Below are 13,124 nucleotides of genomic sequence, written 5' to 3' on the forward strand. Positions count from 1 at the left end.
TTACATTAGTTGTTTTTGGTCTTTTTTTCTAACATTTTTAGTTTTTTATTTGTATTTTTATTTCATTTTGGCAATATGCGGCACTTAGGACACACACGTGCTAAAAAAATATTTTTTAGAGGTGACTAATGAATAAATTGGTGTTACATCCAATAATACAGTTTATAATAATATTTATATGAGTAGAATACGCTGAGGGACAATAATAAACAAGCTGCTTCATGTCTACTATTAATCTAACAGATGACAGTGTTACCTAGGGCAGTGGTTCTCAAATGGGGGTACTCGTACCCCTTAGGGTACTTGAAGGTATGCCAAGGGGTACGTGAGATGTTTGAAAAATATTCTAAAAATAGCAACAATTCAAAAATCCCTAACAAATATGGTTATTGAATAATACTTCAACAAAATATGGATGTAAGTTCATAAACCGTGACAATAAATGCATCAATGCAATATTCAGTGTTGACAGCTAGATTTTTTTGTGGACATGTTCCATAAATATTGATGTTAAAGATTTATTTTTTGTGAAGAAATGTTTAGAATTAAGTTCATGAATCCAGATGGATCTCTATTACAATCCCCAAAGAGGGCACCTTAAGTTGATGATTACTTCTATGTGTAGAAATCTCTATTAGGGTCCGCCAGGGAGTCCTTTTGCAATGGGCCAAAGGACCCTATTGAAACTGTAAGGTTTTATTCTTTCTTTATTATTATTCCGCCGCCGCTTCGAACTGTAATTTGACCCCCTGAACATGCTTCAAACTCACCAAATTTCACACACTCATCAGAACGGGCGAAAATTTCCATCTAATAAAAAAACAAAACCCCAAAAATAAAAAATGCGCTCTAGCGCCCCCTAGAAAAACAAAACAGACTGTTTGTAACTTCTGTTAAGAATGTCATACAGACATGAAACAAAAACCTCTATGTAGGGCTGACTTAGACCTAGATTTCATAATTTTACCTTCTAGGGCAAAAATCATCAAAAAGTTTGCAAAAACCCATTCAAAGCAAAATTTTTGCAAAAAATGCTATTTTTGCCTCTTTGCGCTGTAATTTGACCCCCTTAAAATGCTTCAAAACTCACCAAACTTGACACACACATCAGGACTGGCGAAAATTGAGATCTAATAAAAAAAAAACCAAACCCCAAAACTGAAAATTGGGCTCTAGCACAATTTTTGAATAAAACACAGAAAAAAATGCTCCTAGGAAGAAAACACAGACAAAACTGCTTGTAATTTCCGGTAAGAATGTCGGAGAGACATGAAACAAAAACCTCTATGTAGGTTTCACTTAGGCCTACATTTCATAGAACAAAAATCAACAGGAAGTTTGCAATCCCCCCTTCAAAACAAAAGGTTTGTAAAAACCGGTCACCTTTCTTCAAACATTATCTCCTCTGAGCGCGTTTGTCGTTTCGGCTTCAAACTCGCACAGGAGAGAGATTGAACCCTTCTGATTAAAATGTATCCAAAGAGTTTTGATTACTGCTCCGGTTTTGATTTTACGCGCCTTCAAAGAAACCCTGCGCAAAGTTTCCTAAAATATGTCATTTTTGCCTCTTTGAGCTGTAATTTGACCCCCTTAAATGCTTCAAAGTGCAAGTTAAAGCTCTACTATGCAAAGCGAAAGCCATTTATCAACAACATCCAGAAACGCCGAGCTGTAATTTGACCCCCTTAACATGCTTCAAAACTCACCAAATTTTACACACACACCAGGACTGGAGAAAAATGCCATCTAATAAAAAAAACAAACCCCAACAATCCAAATTGCACTCTAGCACCCCTTAGGAAAAAACACAGACAAAACTGCTTGTAACTTCTGTTAGGAATGTCATAGAGACATGAAACAAAAACCTCTATGTAGGTCTGACTGAGAGCAGGGCTTGAGTCGCGGGGGCAGCAGCCAAAGCGGACCCGACCAACGCTGCTTGCAGCTTTAATTTATAATTGAATCACTTGTTTATTTTTCAACAAGTTTTTAGTTATTTTTATATATTTTTTTCCAAATAGTTCAAGAAAGACTACTACAAATGAGCAATATTTTGCACTTTTATACAATTTTATAAATCAGAAACTGATGACATAGTGCCGTATTTTACTTCTTTATCTCTTTTTTTAAACAAAAAATAATTTTCTCTGATTAGGGGGTACTTGAATTAAAAACATGTTCACAGGGTGTACATCACTGAAAAAAGGTTGAGAACCTTCAAAGGGTTGAAACAACATTACATGTTTGGTATTTTTGTTTATAGCTGAAGTTAAAGATATTTTTTAAGCCTTTTAAGATTTTAAGCAGTTTTTGTCCACTTTCCTTTGAGGAATTTTCCAGTGTGTTTTGCACCTGTAAAAAAATGTAAATACAAAAATGTAACTAGAGTTTAAAAAATTAAAGAAAAAAAAAACTTGAGGAGAAATAATGTATTCTGGGGTAAAAAAAAATATGGCCTCAAGTATTGTACTGAAAGGACAAAAAAGACTTAAGCAAACAGGTGATGGAAAACATATTTTGCTTAAAAAAACACCAGAAAATGCAAATATGGCTTCTGTAAAAGCAACATATGTTGTTGTCCACTATTTCCACTTCCCTTCATCTGATCAACTGGACTCTCAGAACAGCTGCAGCCGAAAGACTGTGCTTAATTAACTGCATCGTTGATGGTGGATGTTACGGAATCAATGAAACAGAAAAACCTTAAAAGGACTGTCCCAAATTATTTTAAGCAAGCAGTTGTGTAACCTCTGCCAAAGACGCCAAACTTAGATTTGTCTAGTTTTATCGAATTTTAGACCCATTCCAAAGCTTCCTTTTAGTTCAAAGATTTCAGAGAAAGCGGTGCTTTTACATTTACAATCTTATTGTGATTTGCACGCTATTCTTTACGTTTTTATGTCCGGTTTTAAAACCTTTCGTAGCACCGAATTCGCGCTTTTAAGGGTTTTTAACGTCCTTTTTATATCCACTGATTCTGGTGATTCTGCAATTTTAATTTTTTTTTATCCAACTGCTGCATTTAACACGACTCTCATTAGTCCCTTGGAACAAGGTGAGGGTTTAAGAGGCACAGGTCATATCTGACGAATAGAACTTTTAAGATCCAAATTGATGATTCGTCCTATGGTGTCCTGTGGTGTCCCTCAAGGCTCAATCCTCGGACCAATCCTGTTTTCAATGTAAATCCTGCCCATGCAACACATTGTAATAACATCCAATGTATTGTATAATCTTTAAGCAGATGATACGCAAGTCTATGTCTTTCTAAAAAAGAAAAGTGGCGCAAGTTTAAAATCCCTTTGAAATTGTCTTAAGGACATAAAAGCATGGCTGGCGATAAACTTTCTAAACTTAAATGAGAACAATTTTATTTGACTCAAAAGTGAAACAAAATCCTCACATCCTGATGCCTTTTTTTCAAACCCACAATCACAAATCTTGGCTTTAAGTTGGACAAAGATTCTAAATTAAAAGAGCGCTCCAATTTTTATCATCTAAGTCTTTTAGCAAAAATTAAAACAGCTATTAATGTTTTTTATTTCATCACGTTTGGACTACTGCAATTCACTCTACGTTGGAATTTCATAGAACAAAAATCAACAGGAAGTTTGCAATCCCCCCTTCAAAACAAAAGTTTTGTAAAAACCGGTCACCTTTCTTCAAACATTATCTCCTCTGAGCGCGTTTGTCGTTTTGGCTTCAGACTCGCACAGGAGAGAGATTGAACCCTTCTGATTAAAATGTATCCAAAGAGTTTTGATTACTGCTCCGGTTTTGATTTTACGCGCCTTCAAAGAACCCCTGCGCAAAGTTGCCTAAAATATGTCATTTTTGCCTCTTTGAGCTGTTATTTTGTCCCCCTTCAAATGCTTCAAAGTGCAAGTTAAAGCTCTACTATGCAAAGCGAAAGCCATTTATCAACAACATCCAGAAACGCCGAGCTGTAATTTGACCCCCTTAACATGCTTCAAAACTCTCCAAATTTTACACACACACCAGGACTGGAGAAAAATGCCATCTAATAAAAAACAACAATTCAAATTGCGCTCTAGCACGCCCTAGGAAAAAACACAGAAAAAACTGCTTGTAACTTCTGTTAGGAATGTCATAGACTTGAAACAAAAACTTCTATGTAGGTCTGACTAACCGCTTGATTGCAGTTAGTCCAAAATGCTGCTGCTCGCTTTTTAACTGACACAAAAAAACAGGAGCACATTAGACCTATTTTAGCATCCCTTCACGGGCTCCCAGTTCATTTTAGAATTCATTTTAAAATTGTATTGTTTGTTTTTAAATCTCTAAAACATCTCTTTAAATCTACAGCCCCACAAGGTCTATTTATTCTTGACTTCCCAAAAACCTGTTGAAAAAATCCAGAGGAGATCATGCATTTTCTGGTGTGGCTCCAAAACTTCGGAACAATATTTATTTTGCTATTCAGACAACTGCCTATTTAATGACTTTTAAATGACGTCCTAAAACATATTTTTACTCCTAGTCACTGCCGTTGTGTCCTTGGGCAAGACACTTTACCCACCTGCTCCCAGTGCCACCCACGCTGGTTTAAATGTAACTTAGATATTGGGTTTCACTATGTAAAGCGCTTTGAGTCACTGGAGAAAAGCGCTATATAAATATAACTCACTTCACTTCCTTGGCTTTTAAACCAGAATGACATTTGTGTGGTTTTAGTTTATTTTCTTTTTATTACGTATCTATTCTCTTTATAGTTTCCATATTTTCCGGACTATAAGGCGCACTTAAAATGCTTTTTTCCCTCAAAACTCGAGAGTGCGCCTACTGTACGGAATAATTCTGGTTTTGCTTACCGACCTCGAAGCTATTTTGTTTGGTACATGGTGAAATGATAAGTGTGACCAGTAGATGGCAGTCACACATAAGAGATACGTGTAGACTGCAATATGACTCAAGTAAACAACGCCAAAATTGTATATGTTCCATTGAAAATATAGAACATTAATTACGGTGCTCAAAAATCCATCAAAATGTTTTAGTACGACTTTGGTAAGCTATCAAGCCGCATTGCTTGATGGATTGTACTGTGCTTCAACATATGAGTATTATTATGGTGTGTGTATCAGGAAAGACATATGATCTGGCGTTTTTTTCCGCAATATTAATGCAAAAGCAACTTTTCTTACTTTCTAGTACCTGCTGATCTGTAAAAATTGCGCGCGTCCGCCTTTGTAGTTTGTGGTAATGTCATAGTCGATAAGCTTAATCTTTTTCTGTATCTTCTCTTTATGGGGCATTCGTCCTCCGCTGTTGCCATTTCTAATATAAAGTAGTGTAAAGTTTTTACTTATATCCGCCATGAAAGCGCTAAAACATATCGGTGTAGGGAGTTTACATTGTTCACCCAAGGAACTGTAGTTATTAGAGAGCTTCGCGGGACATATTTGATGAGGAGATGCTGTTCCGTTATTCATTTAAATAAAGTCTGAATGTCAATAAAACAGTTAGCTCCATCTTTTGACAAGTCTTCCACTCCCGTCCTTGCACGCTACACCGCTACAACAAAAATGACGGGGAGAAGACCCTACCGAAGGAGAGCCACGTAAATAAAAACGGCGCATCCTAAAGCGACTGTCAGAGAAAGCGACTTGAAGATAATCTGTAAAACAATCAATGCACCATTTTGACCAAAGAACCACCATTACATGTTATGTAGACCACAAGGAATTGTTTTCCATTTAGAAAAAAAAAATAATATGACTCCTTTAATGCACCCTATAATCAGGTGCGCCTTATATATGAAAAAATATCGAAAATAGATAGATAGATAGTACTAGACCATTCATCGGCAGTGCGCCTTATAATCTGAAAAATACGGTGAATGTTTTATAAAATTGGCTTTCTTTAGTTTTATCCTGCTTATAAATGTATTTTTTAACTCCTATGCAGCCATTTGTGAAACTTTTATTTATTTATTTTATTTTTTTAAATATAAAGTGGACTTGTTTGGATTGGAAACGTGCGTTAGAATTCCACTGATTGACTGTGTTGTCCTCTTTTTTTAATTACTCCCCTGTCCAGCAGGAGGCAGGGTCTCACCTGTGGAGTCCACCCTGTTTAGATGGGAGATGGGGGTGGCACAGGCATGTGGACGGGGGTGACCGCCGCCTTGGTGGTAGAGGTAGCTGCGTGTTGGCGACGCCAGGCTGCCCATGTGATAATGGTGCTGATGGTTATCAAGGGAATGGATGGGATGAGCACTAATTACAGCTGTGGATGAAAATGGACATGGATGCACACACAAAAAGATATCATGAGCATGACGATGAAGGATGTCGATGCACTGCTGCTCACACAATTCAAACACACTTCGGAAATATATTACAGCAAAACCAACAAAAAAAGCATCGCCGCACAATTAGTTGAATATATTTGTGCTCAAATATGTACCGTATTTTTCGGACTATAAGGCGCACTTAAAATCCTTTCATTTTCTCAAAACTCGACATTGCACCTTATAACCCGGGGCGCCTAATGCAAAGGAATGATTTTGGTTGTGCTTACCGACCTCAAAGCTATTTTATTTGGTACATGGTGAAATGATAAGTGTGACCAGTAGATGGCAGTCACACATAAGAGATACGTGTAGACTGCAATATGATGGCAGTCACACATAAGAGATACATGTAGACTGCAATATGACTCAAGTAAACAACACCAAAATGTTATATATTCCATCGAAAATATAGAACATGACACACGACGCTATAAAATCTATCAAAATGTTTTAGTATGACTTTGGTAAGCTATGAAGCTGCACCGCTTGATGGATTGTACTGTGCTTCAACATACGAGTATTATTTGTTAATTAGTGAATTATATTTATATAGCGCTTTTCTCTAGTGACTCAAAGCGCTTTACATAGTGAAACCCAATATCTAAGTTACATTTAAACCAGCGTGGGTGGCACTGGGAGCACGTGGGGAAAGTGTCTTGCCCAAGGACACAACGGCAGTGACTAGGATGGCGGAAGCGGGAATCGAACCTGCAACCCTCAAGTTGCTGGCACGGCCACTCTACCAACCGAGCTATACCGCCCCATTATGGTGTGTGTATAAGGTAAGACATATCTGGCGTTTTGTTTTGCAATATTATGCAAAATAAACTTTTCGTACCTTTTGGTACCTATTGATGTGTATTTGTGATCTGCATAAGTCCTGAAAATGTGCGCGTGTCCGCCCTTGTAGTCTATGCCCAGACTGTAGTCGATAAGCTTATTCTTCTGTCTTCTTGTTATGGGGAATTCATCCTCCGCTGTTGCCATTTCTAATATAAAGTAGTGTAAAGTTCTTGCTTATATCTGTCAGTAAACTCGCCATGAAAGTGCTAAAACATACCGGTGTAGTGAGTTTACATTATTCACCCAAGGAACTTTAGTTATTAGAGAGTTCCGGTCGGACAGTTTTTCACCCTAAAATCTGTCTTTTCTACGGATATAAACCTGAGTGGATCTCCTCATCGGCAGTGCACCTTATAATCCGGTGCGCCCTATGGTCCGGAAAATACGGTAGTTTTTTTGTACAGTCATTCATACACAGACACACACACACTCATGGTCACACACACTTACGCTGAGGTGGCTGTGCATCAAAAGGCATCATCATTTTAGGCCTCATCCCCCGCCGGCCTGCAAGTGCAGACATGCTCTCCTCTGATTCATGGCCTAAAAAGTATGGTGGAAACCAGCCAATCAGAGAGAAATGTTACTTAGCTGTTTTTGGACAGCAATTGTTATTCAAAGAATTTAAGACCGAGGACCTGTTGAAATGGTCTCTTTTGATTCGGCGCCACAGCACTATTGGCTACTGTGATTGGCTGGATCACTTCTGATGCAAGTCAAGTGGAGCAGTGACACAAACAATGTATGACAAGCGTGAAATGTTTGACATGACAAAAAAACAGACAGCGGGAATGAGTAAAAGAAACGTCTGAATTCTGTGGGTCACCAAACTACTGAAACCTTTAGCGTGCACTTCTAAGATCTAAAGACCATTGATGGCAAACTGGATTCCTTTCAGAATCTTGCAAATGCTCAACAAGTTCCTGAAAGTGAAACGCAGAGCTTGGCCGAGCCTCCATGAGTCAGTGCAACTTGAGTCTTCATTAAAATGTGCGTCGGTGAAACTTGAGTCTTCATTGAAATGCGAGTCAATGAAACTGAAGTCTTCATTAACCTGTGAGTCATTGAAAATCAAATCTTCATTAAAATGTGAGTCAGTGAAACTTGAGTCGTCATTAAAATGTGAGTCAGTGAAACTCAAGTTTTAATTATAATGTGAGTCAATGAAGCTCAAGTTTTTATTAATATGTGAGTCAGTGAAATATATATTTTTTTAAAGGTGAGTCAATGAAACTCGAGTCTTCATTAAAATGAGGATCTGTGAAAGTCAAGTTTTTATTCAAATGTGAGTCAGTAAAATTCAAGTTTTCAATAAAGTAAGTCAGTGAAACAAGTTTTTATTTAAACGTGAGTCAGTGAAACTGAAGTCTTCATTAAAATGTGAGTCTGTGAAATTCAAGTTTTTATTAATATGAGTCAGTGAAAAAAGTTTTTTTTCCAAACGTGAGTCAGTGAAACTCGAGTCTTCATTAAAATGTGAGTCAGTGAAACTCAGGTTTTTATTGAATTGTGAGTCAGTAAAATTCAAGTTTTTATTAAAGTAAGTTAGTGAAACAAGTGTTTATTTAAACGTGAGTCAGTGAAACTCAAGTCTTCATTAAAATGGGAATCTGTGAAACTCAAGTTTTTATTAGAACTTGAGTTAGTAAAACTCGAGTCGTCATTAAAATGTGAGTCAGTAAAACAGGAGTCTTCATTAACCCCTGAGTCAGTGAAACTCAAATCTTCATTAAAATCTAAGTCAATAAAACTTTATTATTTACCTGTGAGTCAGTGAAACTCTAGTCTGCATTAACTGAGTTGGTAAAACTTGAGTTTTCATTAACCTGTCAGTCAGTGAAACTCGAGTCAGTGAAACCCAAGTCTTCATTAAAATGTCAATCTGTGATACTCAAGTTTTTATTTAATTGTGAGTCAGTAAAATTCAAGTTTTTATTAAAGTAAGTCAGTGAAACAAATATTTATTGAAACGTGAGTCAGTGAAACTCAAGTCTTCATTAAAATGTGAGTCAGTGAAACTTGAGTCTTCATTAAAATGTGAGTCTGTGAAACTCAGGTTTTTATTAAAACGTGAGTTAGTAAAACTCGAGTCGTCATTAAAATGTGAGTCAGTAAAACACAAGTCTTCATTAACCCGTGAGTCAGTGAAACTCAAATCTTCATTAAAATGTAAGTCAATAAAACTTTATTATTTACCTGTGAGTCAGTAAAACTCTAGTCTGCATTAACTGAGTTGGTAAAACTTGAGTTTTCATTAACCTGTCAGTCAGTGAAACTCAAGTCTTCATTAAAATGTGAATCTGTGAAACTCAAGTTTTTATTAAAATGTGAGTCAGTAAAATTCAAGTTTTTATTAAAGTAAGTCCGTGAAACAAATCTTTATTGAAACGGGAGTCAGTGAAACTCTAGTCTTCATTAAAATGTGAGTCAGTGAAACTTGAGTCTTCATAAAAATGTGAGTTTGTGTAACTCAGGTTTTTATTAAAACGTGAGTTAGTAAAACTCGAGTCGTCATTAAAATGTGAATCAGTAAAACACGAGTATTCATTAACCCGTGAGTCAGTGAAACTTAAATCTTCATTAAAATCTAAGTCAGTAAAACTTTATTATTAACCTGTGAGTCAGTGAAACTCTAGTCTGCATTAACTTAGTTGGTAAAACTTGAGTTTTCATTAACCTGTCAGTCAGTGAAACTCGAGTCAGTGAAACCCAAGTCTTCAATAAAATGTCAATCTGTGATACTCAAGTTTTTATTGAATTGTGAGTCAGTAAAATTCAAGTTTTTATTAAAGTAAGACAGTGAAACAAGTTTTTATTTAAACTTAAGTCAGTGGAACTTAAGTCTTCATTAAAATGTGAGTCAGTGAAACTCGAGTCGTCATTAAAATGTGAGTCAGTGAAACTCAAGTTTTTATTAAAACGTGAGTTAGTAAAACTCGAGTCGTCATTAAAATGTGAGTCAGTAAAACACGTGAGTCAGTGAAACTCAAATCTTCATTAAAATGTAAGTCAATAAATCTTTAATATTTACCTGTGAGTCAGTGAAACTCTAGTCTGCATTAACTGAGTTGGTGAAACTCGAGTTTTCATTAACCTGTCAGTCAGTGAAACTCGAGTCTTCATTGAAATGCAAGTCAGTAAAACTTGAGTCTTTATTACCCTGTGAGTCAGTGAAACTCAAGTCTTCATTAAAACATGAGTTAGTAACACTTGAGTCGTCGTTAACCTGGGAGTCAGTGAATCTCAAGTCTTCATTAAAATATGAGTTAGTAACACTTGAGTCATCGTTAACCTGTGAGTCAGTGAAACTCAAGTCTTCATTATTAAATGAGTCGGTGAAAAATGCAGGCTGAGCGAGTGAATAATTTTTTTTGTGGAGCTTGTGTTGCAGGTACCAATAGAAAAGGACAGTTGGTTTGAAGCAAGGGTCAAATGTGTTAGGTCTAATAGGGATGAGTACCTGCCACATTTGAATCAATACTGTACTAATTACCCGCACCTGGAATTTATACCAGTACACGTTAGTACCAATTTTTTATACTTGTGTGTTTGAGTGTGTTAAAAATTTAAATTTAAAAAAATAAAAATATTTAATATTTCTTTATTTAACATTAACAATGCACTGTGCTGTCCAGTTTTTATATCTTGTTTTCTTACACTTCTGAGTCTCATTTGCAAGTGTTATATAATAGACTTTGCATGCAGTTGCAACTCCAAGAAGTAGATGGCAGTAGTGTATGGATTACAGTGTGTTGCCTTAGCCAGGAAGTAGCCTTTGTCATTACGGTAAAAAGGCCAGTCTTTTCTTTTATTGCGCCCTACGAAGTGTTAATACTCTTAGTATTGTACTTATTACACACCGGCTGTTTGATTGTAACGTGCATCTTAATTGTAGTTTTCATTACCAAATTTGGAATCCGCCGTGTGATATTGCTAATGCTAATTATCTGCATGTCTATGGCAAACCCAATGCAAATTAGCATCGCGCTAGCACACTTTGAATAGTAGAGCCTGACTGTACTTTTGAGCGCCTTCTCCTTGGTATATTGGCATGAAAAATTACCGCGAGGCAGTCCGTCTGAGTCCGCTCCGACGGACTGCTTGTTTCCCGGCCTAGCACTTGAGCCAATGCAGAATCTGCAGACTTAAAAAAGGTATTTAAATAGGGCACTGTTTGATTTCACTTTAATCGGTACCCGGTAGTACCGGCGGACTTAGATTGGTGCCAAAAAAGTACCAAATTCAGTACCCATCCCTAACTAATATATTTAGACAAAAGCAGTCAGAAAAACAGCAGTGATTACATTAAAGGCCTACTGAAATGAGATTTTCTTATTTAAACGGGAATAGCAGGTCCATTCTATGTGTCATACTTGATCATTTTGCGATATTGCCTTATTTTTGCTGAAAGGATTTAGTAGAGAACATCGACGATAAAGTTCGCAACTTTTGGTCGCTAATAAAAAACCCTCGCCTGTACCGGAAGAAGCAGAAGATGTGTGCGTGACGTCACAAATTGTGGAGCTCCTCACATCTGAACATTGTTTATAATCATGGCCACCAGCAGCGAGAACGATTCGGACCGAGAAAGCGACGATTTCCCCATTAATTTGAGCGGGGATGAAAGATTCGTGGATGAGGAAAGTGAGAGTGAAGGACTAGGAAAAAAAACAAACTAGACGGCAGAGCGATTCAGATGTTATTAGACAAATTTACTAGGATAATTCTGGAAAATCCCTTATCTGCTTTTTGTGTTAGTAGTGTTTTAGCGTTTTAGTGAAAGTCGGAGGGGTGTGGTGACCGCCAGTGTCTCTGAGGGAAGCCACGTTTCTTGACGAGGCGAAGCGAAGGCAGCCGTTGGGGCCGGGCTGAGATTTTTCCCCCCCCCTCCTCCTCGGTGGAAGCATCCAACGTCCGGGGGCGGCCGGTCGGAGGAGGCAAGAAAGTCTGCAGCTGCCTCTTTATCAGGTGCACGAGGAACGACACAAGCTCTCCGCTCATGTCTACGGTAAGAGCCGACTTATTACCACCATTTTCTCAACAAAACATGCCGGTTGACATGTGGTAGGGAACCATGTTCGCTTGACCGCTCTGTTCCATAGTGAAGCTTCACCGTCATCTTTCGGGAATGTAAACAAGGAAACACCGGCTGTGTTTGTGTTGCTAAAGGCGGCCACCTACATCTTTCTTCTTTGACGTCTCCATTATTAATTGAACAAATTGCAAAAGATTCAGCAACACAGATGTCCAGAATACTGTTTAATTATGCGATTAAAGCAGACGACTTATAGCTGGGATCGGGGGCTGGGACAAAATGTCCGCTACAATCCGTGACGTCACGCGCACGCGTCCTCATACCGCGACGTTTTCAACAGGATACTTCGCACAAAATTGCAATTTAGTAAACTAAAAAGGCCGTATTGGCATTTGTTGCAATGTTAATATTTCATCATTGATGTATAAACTATCAGACTGCGTGGTCGGTAGTAGTGGGTTTCAGTAGGCCTTCAACTTTCATTTTTTAAATTTACCTAGCGGTAGGGAGTGTGAGGAAGTTAACGTAGCCCCGATTTTGTTACGACGACTCGTTCGTGACTCACGCATCTCTACTACCCGCTCCATGGCTAGGTCAGTAAGATGTAAACCTTGTGGGAGGGACTAAAACATCCAAAGACTGACCCCGATAAGAGTTGCGCCTCTGCTGCAGGTGAGGATTGGCGTCCATGCCGCTGGTAGCTGGAGTGATGTCCTGGGAGGTGCGAGGGATGGGCGTTTCGGTCATGACCGGGTTCGGCTCCGGCGACTTGTCCATCGGTTTCAGCTCCAGCCGCTCGTGGTGAATCCAAAGATCGGGCGGTTTCAGGTCCTTGGAGTTCCCTTTGTATTTGTGCGAGCCGTTGGAGGACTTGGAAGCCGCCCGCTTCCTGTGAGACAAAAAGCGGAGAGTAATGGAGGAAACAGTCTC

General features: G+C 38.1%; 1 protein-coding gene across 9 annotated transcripts in view; it reads right to left on the reverse strand.

Annotated features, from left to right (window-relative positions):
* neo1a (neogenin 1a) overlaps window positions 1–13,124 on the reverse strand; it is a 479,989-nt gene that overhangs the window by 10,350 nt on the left and 456,515 nt on the right. For all 9 annotated transcript variants that reach the window (XM_061887530.1, XM_061887535.1, XM_061887537.1 and 6 more), the window contains 3 exons: window positions 12,839–13,083; window positions 7,610–7,702; window positions 6,079–6,249 (listed from right to left, as the gene is read on the reverse strand). In XM_061887530.1, the coding sequence (XP_061743514.1) occupies window positions 6,079–6,249; window positions 7,610–7,702; window positions 12,839–13,083 (509 nt within the window). The remainder of the gene's footprint in view (window positions 1–6,078; window positions 6,250–7,609; window positions 7,703–12,838; window positions 13,084–13,124) is intronic.

This window comes from Nerophis ophidion, linkage group LG25 (genome assembly GCF_033978795.1).
Source record: "Nerophis ophidion isolate RoL-2023_Sa linkage group LG25, RoL_Noph_v1.0, whole genome shotgun sequence".
Lineage (NCBI taxonomy): Eukaryota > Metazoa > Chordata > Actinopteri > Syngnathiformes > Syngnathidae > Nerophis > Nerophis ophidion.